Source organism: Erythrolamprus reginae, chromosome Z, assembly GCF_031021105.1.
Source record: "Erythrolamprus reginae isolate rEryReg1 chromosome Z, rEryReg1.hap1, whole genome shotgun sequence".
Taxonomy (NCBI): Eukaryota; Metazoa; Chordata; class Lepidosauria; order Squamata; family Dipsadidae; genus Erythrolamprus; species Erythrolamprus reginae.
The window spans coordinates 95,818,938-95,837,479 of record NC_091963.1 but is presented as its reverse complement, the minus strand read 5'-3'; the positions used below and the strand labels follow the sequence as shown (position 1 = coordinate 95,837,479).

General features: G+C 38.7%; 1 protein-coding gene across 8 annotated transcripts in view; it reads left to right on the top strand.

The window, feature by feature from the left end:
- The window catches only part of MARCHF10 (membrane associated ring-CH-type finger 10), an 80,888-nt gene that overhangs the window by 23,887 nt on the left and 38,459 nt on the right, over nucleotides 1-18,542 (top strand). For 7 of the 8 annotated variants that reach the window (XM_070729262.1, XM_070729259.1, XM_070729260.1 and 4 more), the window contains 4 exons: nucleotides 4,699-4,848; nucleotides 6,479-7,844; nucleotides 12,630-12,796; nucleotides 14,268-14,377. In XM_070729262.1, coding sequence (XP_070585363.1) covers nucleotides 4,699-4,848; nucleotides 6,479-7,844; nucleotides 12,630-12,796; nucleotides 14,268-14,377 — 1,793 coding nt within the window. Of the gene's footprint in view, nucleotides 1-95; nucleotides 147-4,698; nucleotides 4,849-6,478; nucleotides 7,845-12,629; nucleotides 12,797-14,267; nucleotides 14,378-18,542 lie in introns of all 8 variants that reach the window. The other variant, XM_070729266.1, reaches the window with a different exon arrangement.

Genomic DNA, 18,542 nt, shown 5'->3' with positions numbered 1-18,542 from the left:
AGACATATATTTGTTTGTTTGTTTGTTTGTTTATTATTTATTTATTTATTATTAATTAATTTTATTTGTTTGTTTGTTTATTTATTTATTTGCAGCCCCTCTCCAAGGACTCAGGGCGGCTTACAACATATAAAAAACAATTTCACGTGAGAAGCTTGATATGGAGTCCAATGGGCTTTATTGCAACTTTTTGTAGTATGTGGGTTAGTTAATGTCTACACTAAATAAAAATCCTTAGCCAAAATTCATTTAAGAGTATATATATATCACATGTTTTTTGCTGAAATTTTAAAATTAAGGGAGACTAGGATGGCACCATTTTGGCCTTGTTCTGGCCTCATGAGCTAGCCACACCCTTACTGGGATTTGATCCGGCAGCTTCTGCCTTGTAAGGCAGAGAATTAACAGCTGAGCCACCAGACCTGATCCCTTTAGCTCAGGGAGGAGCTATATGTTTTTTATGTCGGATCACCCTAGTATATTGACCAGGCTAGCTGATGAGGCCAGAACAAGGCCAAAATGGTGCCATCCTAGTCTCCCTTAATTTTAAAATTTCAGGAAAAAACGTGATACATACAGAATATAGTTGTCGGCTATGAATAAATTAACTGCCTTGAAATGGCCCTGGGTTGGGCCTAGAGGCAAAAAGGAGCTGTGACGTTCCTTTAATATACCAGGGTGATCCGACATAATATATATATATATATATGACGGTCTTGGTATATTCGGGTTTCTTCCCGTGTAGGATTCAGAAATTTCTGGCGATGTTTTGACAAGGTCCCACTCGTCATCTTCAGGCTGGTGCTTCTGTCCTTGTTCTAGGGCGAAGGACAGAAGCACCAGCCTGAAGATGAGGAGTGGGACCTCATCGAAATGTTGCCAGAAATTTCTGAATCCTACACTGGAAGAAACCCGAATATACCAAGACCGTCATACCTGTACCCGTGAAAATCTACGAAAATATATATATATATATGCATGCAGCCCCTCTCAAAGGACTCAGGGTGGCTTACAACATATAAAAAACAATGTGGGCATCCTAATCCAATAAAATTAAAATTAGTTACTAAAACCCCAATAATATTACAATCAATCATTACCATTCACACAAGAAACATACATTACATTTGTTGGCTAGGGGGCTAGAGTTAAATAGCTCCAAGCCTGGCAGTATAGATGAGTTTTAAGACTCTTGCAGAAGGCAAGGAAGGTGGGGGTGGTGCAAATCTGTGGGGGAGACACCACAGAGGGTCGGAGCCCCCACAGAGAAGGCTTTTCCCATAGGCCCCACCAAGTGACATTGTCTAGTTGATGGGATCTACAGAAGGCCAACTCTGTGGGACCTAACCGGTCACTGGGACTCATGCAATAGGAGGCAGTCCTGCAAGTAATCTGATCTAATGCCATGTAGGGTTTTGTAGGTCATAACCAATACTTGAATTGCGTCCGGAAACCGATCGGCAGATAGTGCAGTCCGCAGAGTGCTGGAGAAACATGGGCATACCTGGGAAGGCCTATGACTCTCACACAACTGTGTTTTGCACGATTTCCAGTTTCTGAACACTCTTCAAAGGTAGCCCTTTGTAGAGACCATTGCAGTAGTCAAACCTCAAGGTGATAAGGGCATGAGTGATTGTGAGTAAAGACTCCCTGTCCAAATAGACAAATAGTTGCACCAGACAAACCCATGCGAATGCCCCCCTCGCCACAGCCGAAGTCAGCTGTGGATTGAGAAAGACACCCAAGTTGCGAACTCTCTCTGAGGGGGTCAAAAGTTCCCCCCAAGGGTAATGGATGGACAGATGGACATGTCCTTGGGAGGCAGAATCCACAGCCACTCTGTCTTGTTGGGGTTGAGTCTGAGCCTGTTAACACCCATCCAAACCCGGCAGCCTCCAGACACTGGCACATTACTTCCACTGCTTCACTGAATTTGCACGGGTTGGAAATGTACAGCTGAGTGTCATCAGCATACTGATGGTAACTTACCCCGTGCCCTCAGATAATCTCACTCAGTGGTTTCATGGAGATATTAAACAGCAGGGTGGAGAGAACTGACCCTTGAAGAACCCCACAAAGGAAGGAACTCTGACCCCCTGCTAACGACTGCAACTGACCAGAGAGGTAGGAGGTGAACCACCATAGAACATTGCCCCCTACTCCTAATCCCTCCAGCTGGCACAGAAGAATACCATGGTTGATGGTATCGAAAGCTGCTGAGAGATCAAGAAGCACCAGGATAGAGAATAAACCCCTATCCCGGGCCCGCCAGAGATCATCCGCCAGCATGAGCAGAGCAGTTTCTATACTGTAGCTGAGCCTGAATCCTGACTGTTGAGGGCCCAGATAATTGGCTTCATCCAAGGACTGTTGGAGCTGGAGCAACACCACCTTCTCAACAACCTTCCCAATAAAGGGAAGGTTGGAGACAGGATGATAGTTGTTAAATACAGCTGGATTCAGGGAAGGCTTTTTGAGGAAGGGGCACACAATTGCCTCCTTGGAGGAAACTGGAAAGGACCCCTCCCTCAAAGAAGCATTGACAATCTCCTGAACCCAGCTCCATGTCAACTCACTGCTGGCCGAAACCAGCCAGGAGGGACATGGGTCCAACAAACAGCTCCCATGGCCTTGTCCACTTCATCAGATGTTACTTGGTCAAACTCATCCCACACAACAGGACTAAGGTGAGCCCCTGTCACCTCGACTGACTCATTGTCAGCTGACACTGCATTCCAGTTGAAGTCAAGATCTGTCCGGATCTGAGTTATATTATCTGCGAAAAACCTGGGTGGGATTCTGCAGATGCAATCAAGGTGATATGCGCATCTCTAGACTAATTCTGACTACACATGACCAAGCTTTAAGAACAAAGGGAGAATTGAGAAGACAGCAACAGATAGTAAGTACTGCCTATGCAAAGAAGCTGAAGAAACAGTGGACCACTTGGTAAACTGCTGCAAGAAGATTGCCCAGATTGATTACAAATAACAGCATGACAAATAAACAATAAGCAACAAAGGTGCATTGGAAGAGCTGCAAGAAATATCATTTGTCTGAAGAAAGAATTGATGGTATCATAAAAAAGGAAAATTCATAGAAAATGAGGAAGTTAAATTGCTCAGGAGAGCAATTAGAATTCGAATAGGCATTCATCACATAACACCCTGCACTTAACAATGGTGAACAATGGTGAACAGCCAAAAACTAGAAAGATATATCTCCCAGAGGCCCTAGTTTAGGCATGACAAAATAGAACGTTGTTCTGAAAAGCTTTATAGGACAGTAATCTTAACTCTAAGGTAACAAGGAAATTTGCAAAGCACAGAATCAACCGCAATAGCAAGAACATTTAGACTTATATTTGCAGTGGACATGGAGTAAGCACACGGACACAGAACTGGGATTTATGGGTCACATTTATTAATTTAACTTAGTACCTGCAGAGGTAAACGAAAGAGGGTGGAACTACCATTCAAAACATTCCTGAGCAACTATAGGGCAAAAGCGCCCTGCTGAGCAAGGGAGGGTCCCCTTAGCCTTGAAGTTGGATTTGAACTTGAACTTGACCCTCCCTTGCTCCTTGCCATGCCCATGCATGTGGGGAGGCTCACCCACCCAGGTTGTCGTCTCTGAGCATGTGGTGGGTGAGCCCCAAGGGCATCTCGCCTCCATATCCGGGCTGGCCCAGCCTTGTAATCATGGCATGGAGCGGCCCATCATCTTCCAAAAGGTGCCCAAAGGAGATCACACAGTTGCTGTTTTTCCCAATTTTTCCACCCCTTACTGCCACAGCAGGGGAGGGTAACTTACAAGTGAGTGTCCCCTGCTCTCCCGGTGGCATTGCCGAAAAGGGAGGCAAGCGGCGCTCCATCCCCTTTTGTACTGGGGGTTGCTGCTCGCCTTCCGGAAATATGTCATGCCCCACATGGCGCATGCTGGGGAGGGGGCCGTGCATTATGTTCACGTGCCTATGTCCCCCTCCCTAGAACACTGCTGCCGGCTTCCTCCGTGCTCGCCCCACTACCGCAAATGCCGCCAGCTTGAAGGCAGCCAATGGTCCCATATCTTTCTAACACTTTACAGTACTCTCTGGGCAGTTTACAAAATAAACATTATTTGGATATTGCACTCAATAATCTAGACCCTGATTTTTTTTGACCTTGGAAGGATGGAAGGTTTAATCAACTTTGAACCTGATCAGGATTAACCTAAAGGCTGTGGGCAGTTTGCCTACAATATTGCAGTTTAACCACTGCACCATGAGGGTTTCTTAAATTCCCCAACTGCTCCCATCTTAGGAAAAAGCTGTGGGGGTTTTTGTTTGGTTTTTTGGAGACTTCGTGGAGATGTCATTGGGAGCAAGAGTTGTACAATGCATACGTTTGCACAATCCAAATTCTTCTTGCAAATTTAAATGCCTTTAAAAATTGATTAATAACAAGATGATCTAAAGAATTGGTAGTGGTTTTGTCTTTAACTTCAAATATTTCTCGGGGAAAAGATCAAACATATTCTTTCTCAGAGTTTTCTAAATGCATCTTGCATTCTTTATTATTAGAATCTCTTTAGCCTTCTATATTTACTATTCCAATGCAGGAGATGATACATTTCTAAATTAATAAAACTTTGATTTAAGATCATCCCTATCTTAATCTTTCTAAAACAAGTGAAATAATAAACCAATATTTTTAATAGGTTTCCCAAAGCCAATTTTATCAAGAAGACAACAAATGAACCCGAGAAATGTGCTGGAAAATCCAGACTCTGAAACTTTTAAAAAGGCAGAAGGAAAAAGAAGGAAAACGCCAGTGCTCCAGGAAATAGCAAAGATTACTAGAGGATCTGGTGAGAAATTCTTTTGCAAGTTGTGCTAATTTTATGATTCCTTTTTATAAATGTATGGAATTTTTCTTTAGATAGATTTTGCTTACTTTAACAGACAAATAATATATACAATATTGACAGGTTAATTGTAGCTAAAGGACAAAACATGAGCAAAGTTGATTAAAGTCAAAAGTTACTTTAAGCTTCTTAATGAGGCAGGTCCATGTATAAAAGTCCCAATATGCAAGGACATCTTTTAAAAATAAAGACAAAAGCAACAGCGTGTAATTATAATCTATGATTTTTCACATTTCCCTGGCATTTCCTATAGCACTGATATAGGAAACTCTGTTGCTTTGGTGATTTGAGGCAGAACTGCAGTAGTTATTTTTTTATTTTGGTCAATGACCAATGTATCATTTGGCAGAATTACAAATATGTAATTTTACATGGAATTATCTATAGTGAATGTGTTTTGCTATCATATTTAGAAAAATATAAATACTTCATCAAATAGTATTACTTATACTATAAATTAAAATTAATTAAATGTAAAAAAAAAATCTAATATAGAAAAACTAACCAGTTTTCAAATGGACTATCTCAGAGATGGGATGAAACAAGTTGCTAACGGCAAGTTGCTAGTGGTAAACCGGTGTGAACCAGGAATAATCTACCCCTGGTGTGTGTGTGTGTGTATTCAAGTTATAGAGTAAGAAACATAATATGAAAATATACTGCTCAAAAAAATAAAGGGAACACTCAAATAACACATCCTAGATCTGAATGAATGAAATATTCTCATTGAATACTTTGTTCTGTACAAAGTTGAATGTGCAGAACAGCATGTGCACATACTTCAGCTTCAACCACAACAACATAGGAGCACACAACAGATTTAAACTTAATATTAACTGCTCCAAACTTGACTGTAAAAAATATGACTTCAGTAACCGAGTTGTCGAAGCATGGAACTCACTCCATAGTGTCATCCCCAAACCCCCAACACTTTACCCTTAGATTATCTACGGTTGACCTACCCAGATTCCTAAGTAAGGGGCGAGTACAAGTGCACTAGAGTGCCTTCCGTCCCCTGTCCTATTGCTTTCCTATATCTCCTATACCTTTTTTCTATTCCTATATCTCTTCTTCTATTCTTTCATTGATATGTTCTATTACTATATCTTTTTTTCTATTCTTTCTTAGATATATTGTGTTGTTTAAGTGTTCCCTTTATTTTTTTGAGCAGTGTAAATATTTTCAGAAGGAAAGCAATTGGCCATTCCTGGAACAGAAAAGTGGTAGGCCCTAGCATATGATAACCTATTTTTTTGCACTGAATATCTTGCAATATCTTATTACTAAAGCAAAAGTCTGCCTGCATTTTCTCAAACCAGCTGAGTTAAACTAGCATTAATATGAGAAAAGTAAGTGCAGATAGACCTATTCCTTCACTGCATTTATCAAAATATGTCAACATAAAACAACAATTTAAAGAATTTTACTATAAATAATTTGTGAATCCAAAAATTTAATATTTATTTATTTATTCATCAATTTATATAGCCTGCATTTCTATTATATTGAAATTGATTGCTTTTTCTATCATATAGACAAATACATTATAAAAGCTATTTTCTCTTCAATATAGAATCACAAAATATCACAGGACAAAAAAATGGTTCTATTCAGAAGACAAAGAAAAAACCTCAAGAAAAAAAGAACATATTCCAGTCCTCTAAATTAAACATAAGTAGTAAAAACCTAGACCAGGATCTTAAGAAAGGAAATGTTCTTACAGTAGCACAGCAGCCCTTGGCTAATTCAGTGGATTCTTCTGTTCAGTCTGCTAATTCTTCTTCAAATGAATTAAGTAATTCAAATCTTCCACCCATTAGAAACACTCTTATGAAGTCCAAAGAAGATGATTTTTACACAGCACTATGCTCAAATGTGGAAGCATCTGTTGGAATAAATGAAGATACAAATGATAACTTAGAACAAGAACATATTTCAGTTGATCTTAACAAACCTCCTCTTTTTGACCAAAGTAGAGGTAGTACAATAACTTTAACACAAGTGGAACAACATAATTGTGAAACTGGAGTTGGGAGTGATGGAAGTAGGGCTGAATTTTCCCATAGATTTTTACGACAACATGATGTAACAGTGGACTCAGCTATTGAATCACATTCATTAGCACAAAGAAAAGTAAGAGATCAAAAAAAATCTTATTCTCTTGAAGAAAACCTTTTGGAAGAGGCTCATAAAAATGAAAGTGAACATTTGGAATTTAATTCAAAAATCCCACAAGCAGGAAGTGCAACAGCTGTTGAAGCTCCTGGTAACTTAAATTCTCCTGAAGACTGGCAAGGGAACAATTTGTATGGCAGAGAAAGACAGAGTTTTGAGAACAATCAAAGATGTTATGCTGGTTTTATTTCTGCTAGATCAACAGTACAAAGGCCTTCTATGCGTTCTACACTTAATACAAACTTTAATACAACTGCAAATAGAAGTGATATGGCAGGCACTTTGGATGTTGCAACGAGTCCTGTGCAAATCACAGAACTGAATGGAAATCCAAGACTAACTGCTCGCAGACAACTATCTCCCATAAGAATCAGAGATTCCTTTTCAGGTGCTGAAAGTTGCCAATCTTCATCACCCACAGTCAGTCACTTTGATGATAGCAATCTGCTTGAGGACAGTATAAGCAATGGTTTAAGTAGCATATCTCCAAGCACTGCTTCTCATGATGAAGATAACTTTTTGAATTCCCACAGTTCCTCATCATCCACAGATTCTTCTCCTCCATCTCTTTTTCGCACAAATTTCACAGCACATCTTCACATGACTGGTCCTTTACCTGACCAGGTTCCAATTTTCCTGACAGTATCTGATTTGCGAAATCAAAACAACTATATAAGCAGTACTACTTCTTGTAATTCAATAAATTCCAAAGAGATTAATAAAGCTGAAACAGATCCTGAGAAGCTAAAAAAGTTGCAAGAGAGGTGAGTAAAAGCTAGTGGGCATGGAATGTTGACACTTTTCTTTGGTTTGGTATAAGCTAAAGTATAAAGAGGAATCTATTAACTTTTATCTAGAACTATTTTAAGCTATTACGTGCTACAATTATTTTTCAATTCCAGAGGTTAAAATAAACTCTAGTATAGAGAAATGGGACATTCCTCATAAATGATCAGATTTGGTGATACATTTCTAAATACTGTATTTTTCAGAGCATAAGATGCATCGGAATATAAAATGCACCTTAATTTTTGGGAGGAAAATAGGGAAAAGAATCTGCTTACCAGGTATTCATCTGGCTAGCATCCTTAGCCAGCACATAATTTAATCCCCTGGTTAGGACTTTAAAAAAAAATATTCGGAGAGAGTAACAATGAAAGAGCTTGCAAGCCAGTAAGAGCTTTGAACATCATTAGCACCTGGAAATAAACCTAAAGCAAGTAGAGCAGTAAGGAAAAAAATCTGCAAAGATTTAGGGCTTGGAAAACATTCTTCACAGAGAGTAAAAATGAAAGAGCTTGCAACCCGGTAAGAGATGGGAACATTGTTAGTACCTGGTTAGGGCTGGTAAAAAACATTAGGAGCAAGTAAAGCAATGAAAAAAACTTGCAAAGACTTAGGGTTTGGAATACATTCTTTGGAGATAGTAACAATGAAAGAGCTTGCAAGCTAGAACATTGTTAGCACCTGGTTAGGGCTGGAAAGAAATATTCAGAATAAGTAGAAAATGAAAAAAACACTAAAAGGCAGGGTTTGGAAAATATTCTTTACAGAGAATAACAATGAAAGAGCTTGCAAGCCAATAAGAGCTGGGAACATCGTTAGCCCCTGGTTAGGGTTGGAAAGAAACTTATTTGGAGCAAGTTAGAGCAATGAAAAAACCCTGCAAAGGCTTAGGGCTTGGAAAACATTCTTTGCAGAGAGAAACCATGAAAGAGCTTGCAAGCCGGTAAGAGCTGGGAACATCGTTAGTGCCTGGCTAGGTCTGGAAAGAAACTTATTCGGAGCAAATTAGAGCAAGTTAGGTTGTAAAATGCCCAGGTCTAATCTATTAGTTTAGAAGGTCGTAGCTTCAATTTGGTAAGATTATGTTTATTAGGTGTAAGCAAATAAAGAATTTCTCAATTGGATCATAGTATGCTGTCTTTGAGCTTAGGCCTAACATCTGTTGATGATTCATCCTAATGGCAGAAATTAGCCGCCATTTAAATATCTTCATTTCAGTTAAGGCTGGCTGTTCTGTTTGTCTTTAGTTTGATCTTTATATTTAATTTTAGTTCCATTTTTTTCACTTTGTTCCTTAATGTTTAAGGTATTAAGCATAAAACGTATCAGGAAAGACTTAATGAACTCAATCTGTATAGTCTGGAGGACAGAAGGAAAAGGGGGGACATGATCGAAACATTTAAATATGTCAAAGGGTTAAATAAAGTTCAGGAGGAAAGTGTTTTTAATAGGAAAGTGAACACAAGAACAAGGGGACACAAACTGAAGTTAGTTGGGGGAAAGATCAAAAGCAACATGAGAAAATATTATTTTACTGAAAGAGTAGTACATCCTTGGAACAAACTTCCAGCAGACATGGTTGGTAAATCCACAGTAACTGAATTTAAACATGCCTGCGCTAAACATATATCCATCCTAAGATAAAATACAAAAAATAGTATAAGGGCAGACTAGATGGATCATGAGGTCTTTTTCTGCCGTCAGTCTTCTATGTTTCTATGTTTGCTATTAGACCATGCAAATCTTTTGCATTTTCAGCTATCAAGGTAGTGTTATCACCATAGCATAACAAATTTAAAACCACACACTTTTCTTCCAGTCCAGTTTCTTTTAATATACATTTGGCATATAGGTTGAATAAATAAGAAGATATAATATAGTCCAGGGACACTTCTTTCCTAAGCTGGAGCTAGGTTTTTTCACCATGTAGGGGATGCCCGGAGAAAGGGAATTTGGAGAAAGTTGCAACCAAGTATTCTTGATCGGCATGCTCAGGTACAGTCCTCAGTGGACTCCAAAGCCCACAAGATTTTATGCAGGTATTTTCTGAAAATGATGCATAAGAATTAAAAAGCAATATAAATTATAACATGACCTTTACAGCAGCAGTATAAAGTCTAATACGTGGAGTAAAACCTTGAAAATAAATAGTATCTGCTATTGTGCCCATCTATTCCTTCCCATCTATTCCTTCCCTTTACAACTTGTTTTTTTATTATCTGTCTCCTACCCTTCCAGGGTCCTCAGGCAGTTTAGTTTTCCTGCTCAAAATATGCACTTCAAATTCAAGTGTGTAAGGTAGAATATTATTTGTCACTCAGATGGACTTCTCAATTAATGTAGCAAGGTTCTTCTTAAATTCCTTATGAATGTGCAATCTTTTAATCAAAACTATTTAGCAATTAACATGTCTAGCAAATCCAAATAACTGATATTTTCATAAAATATAAGGGTTTTTTATAGATAAAAACCAAAATTAGAAGAAAACCAAAGAATTTTTATATTTTAAAAAAGCAGGAGATAATGAGTTAGTTAAAAAATAAACAACTAAATGAGAATTCCATGTTTTCTGAATAACAAAGTGTGAAGAGAAATATTTATTTATGGGGCCCTATTCTGTCGCAATTACATTAAAAAGAAAATCATTATAAAATAATTTATATATTTAGGTTGTAATTTTGTTTTCAAAAAAGACTTTGATTTATTAAAGAGTAAACTATACTTCATGGACTTCTTTCTAAAGAGTTCTATTTTTTTTGGAAAGAACTTAGTATGCCCTTAGCCTGAAGCAATTCCCATTGACTACACAACATGTGTATTAATCTGTAAATCTTGATATCTTTCTCTGAAGTGTAGTCCAAAGTTGGCAAATTTGAAAAATATTAAACATTTTGTTTTAAATGGAACTTTTTTCAGGTATCAAATTGAAATGGTTGGGGAGAATTTTTATCAGCCTTTGGCATGAAATATTTTCTTTCTCTGATGAAAAATAAAGGGGAAAAATGGTTGCTCTCTGATAGGGCTTTAAATTCTTCAGAGGCACCATATTATAACTTTCCCAAAATAAATAGAATTTAAATAAAAACCAAGTTACTTTCCAAGACATCCTTGGTGCTTCCTGAGTTTGATTGTTCTCTTGCAGATGTTTCATTATCCAAACTAGGTAACATCATAAATGATAGCACCAAAGTCTATTATCATAGGGCACCAATGACCCCTAATTTCAACTGTGTGCTGAATTTCGACAAAGGAATTCACACAAGACGTTCAGGCAAAAGAACAGAAGAGTTTTATTCTCTCTGGGTTTTAAAAAAATGATTGGCCAAGCATGGTGATTCCTCCGCAAGGAAGAGACACCTAACAGAAGCTAAATGCAGGTTAATATACCTAATGAAAACACCTCCCATTCCTACATCAGCTATTCCGACAAGGAGGGTTACAGACAGTGAAGGGCTACCAAAATTTTTACTATCACACTGTGGGCATGGCTTATGCATTTTTCCCCAATTTTTTTTCAAATTGGGTGCTCTGGGATGGAGCTCCATTTTTGCTACCCCACTGCGTTCCCCCCCTGTCCAGGCAGTAGCCCACCCCTAGTTACAGCCTATAACAAAAATACACACAAATCCTGCCTTAAACAATACTATTTCTTTCTTTCCCATTGCTAATTCTAATATTCCCTTGTCTGGCAAACCATAGATGATTCATTACTATCCTCCTGCCGTCTTATCAGGGTCACAGACTTCTTGAGAAACAGTTCTTCTTTGTATGAGCTAAACTCATCTACTAAAACAAAACTTAAGTGCATATGTATAAAGGGAATTTTCCACCTTCACAACCATGACTTACAAATATTCTTTTTTTATTGGGTAAGTTAATTTCTAAATATAATTAAACAAAATTTATAGAATGCTAAATAACAGCATTGGAGTAATCCAACTAATTAAGTTAGACTAATGAACTCTAATCAAACAGCAGACCCTATACTGTTCCAGACAATTGGTTGTCCAATTGTTTCTTGAAAATCTCCATAAATGAAGCGCCCATAACTTCTGGAGGCAAACTGTTCCACTGATTAATTGTTCTTCTTAAATCTAGGTTGGATTTCTCCTTGACAGGTTTCATATGGTTGGGTTTTTTTGGTGTTGCTCTGTATTTGTAGAATAAAGTTGCTTTGAAGAAGAATTTGATTCTCCTCTTTAACAACCCCTCAAATAGTATTTCTTTATGGTTGGGGTAGTGGTTGAGGTAGTTGTGGTGGAGTATAAACAGGTGGTGGTGGAGTGGTATAGGGAATTTGGTTTGATGGGTTTGCATTTTTTCAGTGCTTGGATATTTTTCTCCATGGATGCAAGATGTGGTTCAAGGCTCATATTTAAGTGGTTGTCTACTAGGACTCCTAGATCTCTCTCACAGCCACTGCTGTTGCGCCAGATACCCTCTATTCTATATTGTGCATTTGGTTTAGTAAGAGTTAGGTTTGGTGTATCTGACCCTTTAGTTCTCTAGTTTTTGAGAAATAAAGTTGTCTGCTAATTTGATTGAAGCCTGAAAAAAAGGACATTATTCCTTTTGTAATTTTGTATTATACTTAAATTGAGTATACTGTACTCAGTATGTAAGAGAAAAATTACTTCTTCCCACTACTCTTTTATTTTGATAATTTTGAAACCTATTTTAGATATGGACTTTTAAATGCCACTCTTCCAGATTTTTTAGATTCAAAATTTTGCAGGATTGAAAAATTGTATTTGTATTTCCAGTCTCCTGGCAGAAGACCCTGAAGAGGAGGGAGATCAGTGTCGGATATGTCAAATTGCAGGAGGATCTGTAACAAATCCTCTGCTAGAACCTTGTGGATGTGGAGGAAGTCTTCGATTTGTCCACCAGGAATGTCTAAAGTCATGGCTAAAGGCTAAAATAAAATCAGGTATGGTTTTGTGTGTATATGTGTGTGTGTGTGTATAAAGACAGACATCATGATCTCTGGAATTTAAAATATATTATCCACTTAGCTTTCGTTAACCTCTGCTAACATTGTCAGAATGCAAAAACTACCATTGAAGAGGGAGGGGGCCACAGAGAAGGATATTAAAGCAATACCTGACAGCTCAGCGCTGTTCCCTGGGGATGGACAGCCCAAGCGGTATGCGATAGGGGAAGAAGCGACAGGAGCTAGGCCTCTATCGATTAACAGATCTGAAGTAAAAACAATAGAGCTAATTATAGGTGGGAGGTGGGTGGATGGGCCTATCATACGCACAATGGCTAGATTGATCAATGATGTATAAAAGCAAATATCTCTTCAATTGTAGTTTTTCTCTGATGATGTTAGCAGAGGCTAACAAAAGTTAAGTGGATAATATATTTTAAGTTCTGGAGATCGCGATGTCTGTCTCTTCTTTTATAGCTACACCTGGAGCTTCTATTTTTAGGATAGTTCAAGATATGTGTGTGTGTGTGTACATATGTATATATATGCATGTATGTATGTATATTTGTATATATCTGTGTACACACACACACACACACACACACACACACACATATACATACATACACAATACATATATATACATATATGTATACTGTGTTTCCCTGATAATAATATGACTTGTCCTGAAAATAAGATCAAAATTAATTGGGGTGGTGGTGGTAAGAATATGCCCTCCCACAAAAATAAGCCCATGAAAGAGTGGTCCTGACCAGCACAGGAGGCAGCCCTTTTCTTCTCTGGTCACCTCAGGGCTTCTCAGACCCTTAACTGAATCTGCCGATATGTTCCCACTGCCATTCACAAAACAGCTGATTTGCAGGTGCAGCTCAGGCCACTGGTACTGGTTTCTGACTTCTCATATTAGGATACTATTACACAAAAGCATTATTTTTCCCTATTAATATAAGTAAAATCCAATTTGGTGTAATCATTCAGGCATTAGACCATAAATGGAGAGAGCAAGAGTTCTAGTCCCACCTTGGACATAAAGCCACCTGGGTGACCTGGGACCAGTCATTTTCCCAATCTAGGAAACAGACAATGGCAAATCAATTCCAAAATCTTGCAAGAAAACTGGACAGACCTGCCTAAGTAGCTCCAATCATTTGAAGACACACAACTATATTATCTGTATATTTCAAGCATGTTTCAGCTCCCCAGAGTTACTGTGCAGTAAGATAAATCTTATAAATAAATAAATAAATGTCGTGGGCTGTAAAATGGATATCAATATGTTAACATCAGTAAACAAAATACAAATTTGATAATGTGATTGTGATTACAAAATTCTATACACAGCTATTAACTGATCTAATATATGGTATAATTAGAGAGGATATTAAACTATTTAATCACCAGTAAATATCTTATAAATAAGGTAGCAAAAAATATTTCTGTTCATTAGGTGCTGAGCTTGGTGCTGTGAAAACATGTGAACTGTGTAAGCAGACTCTCACTGTAGATCTGGATGATTTTAATGTGAATGACTACTACAGGAATCACCAACAGTCTCGGGTAAGAAATCAGCTACTGTGATAAACCCATCTTTTATTGAAAAAAAGCAAATATCTTTGATTATCTTCCTTGATGAAAACTATATAAAACTGGAGATTCTACCTATACTTAGAAACCCAAACTTTGTATCTTCTATCTTCTTGGCTATCACTGCTAATTGCCTGTCTTATGATTTCTAGCACTTCCTTAATCTTCCTTGTTTCTAACTTATATTTCTTGATTAGGCATTCTGTTGGTCTTCTTGTTTTTCACCTTTTCCCCATCTATTCTAGGTAATTTGCAACTGATCTCAGTTTGCTAATCTTATTTTCTAGCCTGATCTTCCATTTGATGGTGCGTTCTTTGGCTTTCAGTTATGACAGCATGGTGTGATTTATTATTGGTTTGTTTCTTGTAGCGAGTGAGTGCTTATATTTGATGTTGCAGTAATGGCATCTTGTAATGGTTATGCTGTTTCTTTAGAACAAACTTCAACACAGATAACCTTATTCTATTGGGTTTGTGCTTTTCTACATGCTCAATTAGTCTTTGTTCAATTATTCTACTTCAGTTAGAATGTGTTACTTATTTGCTCTTTCTGAAGTAATAGAGAGGTGTTCCTCATGGTTTTCAGAGGTATTATCCCAAAAGTTACCTCATATGAGATTAAATTGATGTCTAGACATCAGTTGAGATTATGGCTACTGCTATAGTCTCTCTGCTGCATTATTATCTCCCTGTCTGGGCTCCTTGACTCCATTTCCGAGGAGCAGTTTTCAGTTTGGAGCAGTGGCAATTGATCAGGAATTGGAAGAACTGTCTTTGGTCCCATTTCATGGTCAAATCATGCCCTGATAGCCATGACATTTTTTTTATATTATTCCCCACTGCAGGGAGACAGAACCTATTTCATTGGTCCATAGGAATCTGGGGCTTATTCTTAATAACAGAGTTGGAAGAGATCTTGGAGATCTTCTAGTCCAATCTCTGCTCAGGCAAGAAACTCTATTCCGGTGATAGTGAAGCTTTTAGAAACAGAGTGTCCAAACTGCAACCCAAAACCCATTTATTTATTACAAAGTGCCAACACGGCAATTTAACCCGAATAATGAGGTTTAACTACCTAAAATAATGATAAAGAAGGTAGAATTCAGCTAATTGTTCTAAGAAAAACTTGGTAACTGCACTTTTATGTCCCTTCATTTTTTTCCCATGTTACATTTAGCAACAATAAAAAGAAAAACTTTTGTAATATCGTTTCTTTCCCTCCCTCTTTATCTGTTTCTCTCTTTCTCTCCATTTCTATTTCTCTCTTTTTCCTGTTTTTCTCTTGCTTTCTTTCCATCCTCCCTCGCTCTTTCCATCCATCCATTTATCTGTCTGTCTGTCTGTCTGTCTGTCTTTCTATTTATCTATCTGTGCTCTCTTACCCAGATTCATGTATTGTGTGAATCCAAACACTTGGACTGTGGAAGGGGAGTGGAGGCTGGCAGGCAAAGCCAATCATTAGAGATCCACACGAAATAAGACAACTCAAACCTGGATCCTGCCCAGAGGACACCCCCTTTCCTCTCCCTAACTTCCCCCACAGCACGGGCCCAGGTGGCCTGAGCACAGCTCCCTCCTCGGAGGTGAGCAGAAAGAAAATAAATTTGGCGCTGCAGCTGGGAAGCAGTGGTGTGTAGCCCCAACTTTGGCCAGCAAAAATGGAGCAGACAGGACATGCACCTTCCCTGCTGCTGCAACACTCCTTTGGGGTGAACTGGATGGGAGGGCAAGGGCAGCGCCAGCCAGTGGTGGAATCACCCAACTGGGAGCCACAGCAGAGAGATGAAAGACCTTGCAGCTTGCCAACACCCGCCCTATGGCATATTGTGATGGGGTGACAGTGTGCGTGCCCACAGAGAGGGCTCTGCGTGTTACCTCTAGCACACACGCCATAGGATAACCACCAGGGGCCTATACCATTTCAGAAAAGTAGTTGTCCAATATCTTCTTTAAAACTTCCAGTATTGGAGCATGCACAACTTTTGGAGCAAAGTTATTCCACTGATTAATTGTTCTAACTATCATGTAATTTCTGTTTAGTTCTTAGTTGCTTCTCTCTTTGATTATTTTCCATCCATTGCTCTTTTCTTCTGCCTTCAGATACTTTGCAGAATAGCTTGAATTGCTCTTCTTTTTGGCAACGCCTGATACTGCTATCATGGCACATCTAATATTTCCATTAAACTACTCATAGCCAATTCCAACAACTTTAGCCTCCAATCTCCTAATCATCTTTTTTGCTCGTCTCTGCACTTTTTCTGGTGTGTCAAAAAAGTTTATATCATGGCAACCAAAACTGGATGCAGTATTCCAGCTGTGGTCTTACCAGAACATTATAAAGTGGTATTGACGCTTCATGTGATCTTGACTCTGTCTTTCCTTTAATCCTTTTGGCTTTTTTGGGCAGCTGTAGCATACTGCTGGCTCATATTTAAGTGATTGTCTATTAGGATTCTGAGATCCCTCTCACAGTTGCTGCTTTTGAGTAAGATACCACCTATACTATACCTGTGCATTTTGTTTTCTTGCATAAAACTTACTTTTTTTCACCACTGAATTTCATGTTGTTAGATAGCGCCCAATGTTCAAATCTGTCAATATCCTTCTGTATCTGAAACCTATCTTCTGGATTGTTGCCTATTCTTGCCAGCTTGGTATTGTCTGCAGATTTGATGAGTTCCTTATCTATTCCCTCATCCAAATCATTGATGAAAATATTGAAGAATACTGGGCCTAAACCAGCACTTGGGTACCTCACTGTATACTTCCCACCAAGTAAATGCAGTTCCATTTAAAATTGCACATTGAGTATGGTTGGTCAGCCAGATACAAATCCATCCGGTGGTGATAATGTCTAACTCCAATGCTCTCTACATGGGGCTGCCTTTGAAGAGTGTTTGGAGACTGCAAGTAGTGCAAAATGCAGCTGTGCAAGCTATTGTGGGGCTTCCAAGATCTGTGCACATTTCAACATTATTCTGTGAGCTGCGTTAGTTGCTAATTGGTCTCTGGGCACAAAGTGTTGGTTATGACTTATAAAACCTTACACGGTTTAGGACCAGATTACCTATAGGACCGTCTTCTGCCTCATGTATTCCAGCGGCCAGTTAGGTCCCACAGAGTTGGCCTTCTCCAGGTCCCATTGGCTAGACAATGTCGGCTAGCGAGACCTAGAGGAAGAGCCTTCTCTGTGGTGGCCCCAGCCCTTTGGAATTAACTCCCTCCAGAGATACATACCAACCCCTCCCTCCTGTCCTTTTGCAAAGCTTTGAAGACTCATCTCTGCTGGCGGGCATGATGGCCGTGAGTGCTGAGATTTAACTCCAGCCGATACAATGAGTGACTAGATTAGATGAATGTGGATGGTTGTGTTAGGATAAATGGGGTTTTTAGAAATTTTTTAGTTTTTGTAGTATTTTTAATATTAGATTTGTACACATTGTACTGTATTTATTGTATTGTATGCTGCCCTGATTCAGTTGAGAAGGGTGGTATATAAATCTAATAAATAAATAAATAAAATAAAATAAAATAAACAAACTCACAAGTGGTATGTTGTGATTACTTTATCAAATACCTCAACGAAGGCGAAGGAAATTATATCCAGCATTCTTCTGGTGTACTAATTTTGTTACTTTGTCAAAGAATGCAATAAGATTTGTTTGGCATGATGTTTTTGACAAACTCATGTTGGCTTTAGGTTAAGACTTTGTTTGCCTCTAGGTGTTGGCTGATTCATTGCTTGTTATCTTTTCCAGAATCTTCCCAGGTATTGAGGTCAGGCTGATCCAGGACTATAGTTTCTTGGATCTCTCCCTCTCCCCCCCCCCCCTTTTAATATGGGAACTACATCAGTTCCTTTCCAGTCCTCTGGTAGTTCCCTGGTGCTCCAGGATCTTTGAAAGATATAGTTCAGTGATTCTGAGATCGGGTCTGCCAGTTCCTTCAGAACCTTGGGGTGTAGTCCATCTGGTCCTGGTGATTTGAACTCATCTAGGGTGGAAGGTGCTCATTTACCATTTTTTTGCCTATTGTTGATGGTTTGCTGCATGATCCTATTCAGGTCACAATTGTCACTTGGAATAAGGGGGCAGAAAAGACACACATACAACCTTTCTTTCCTCACAGATCCAATCAC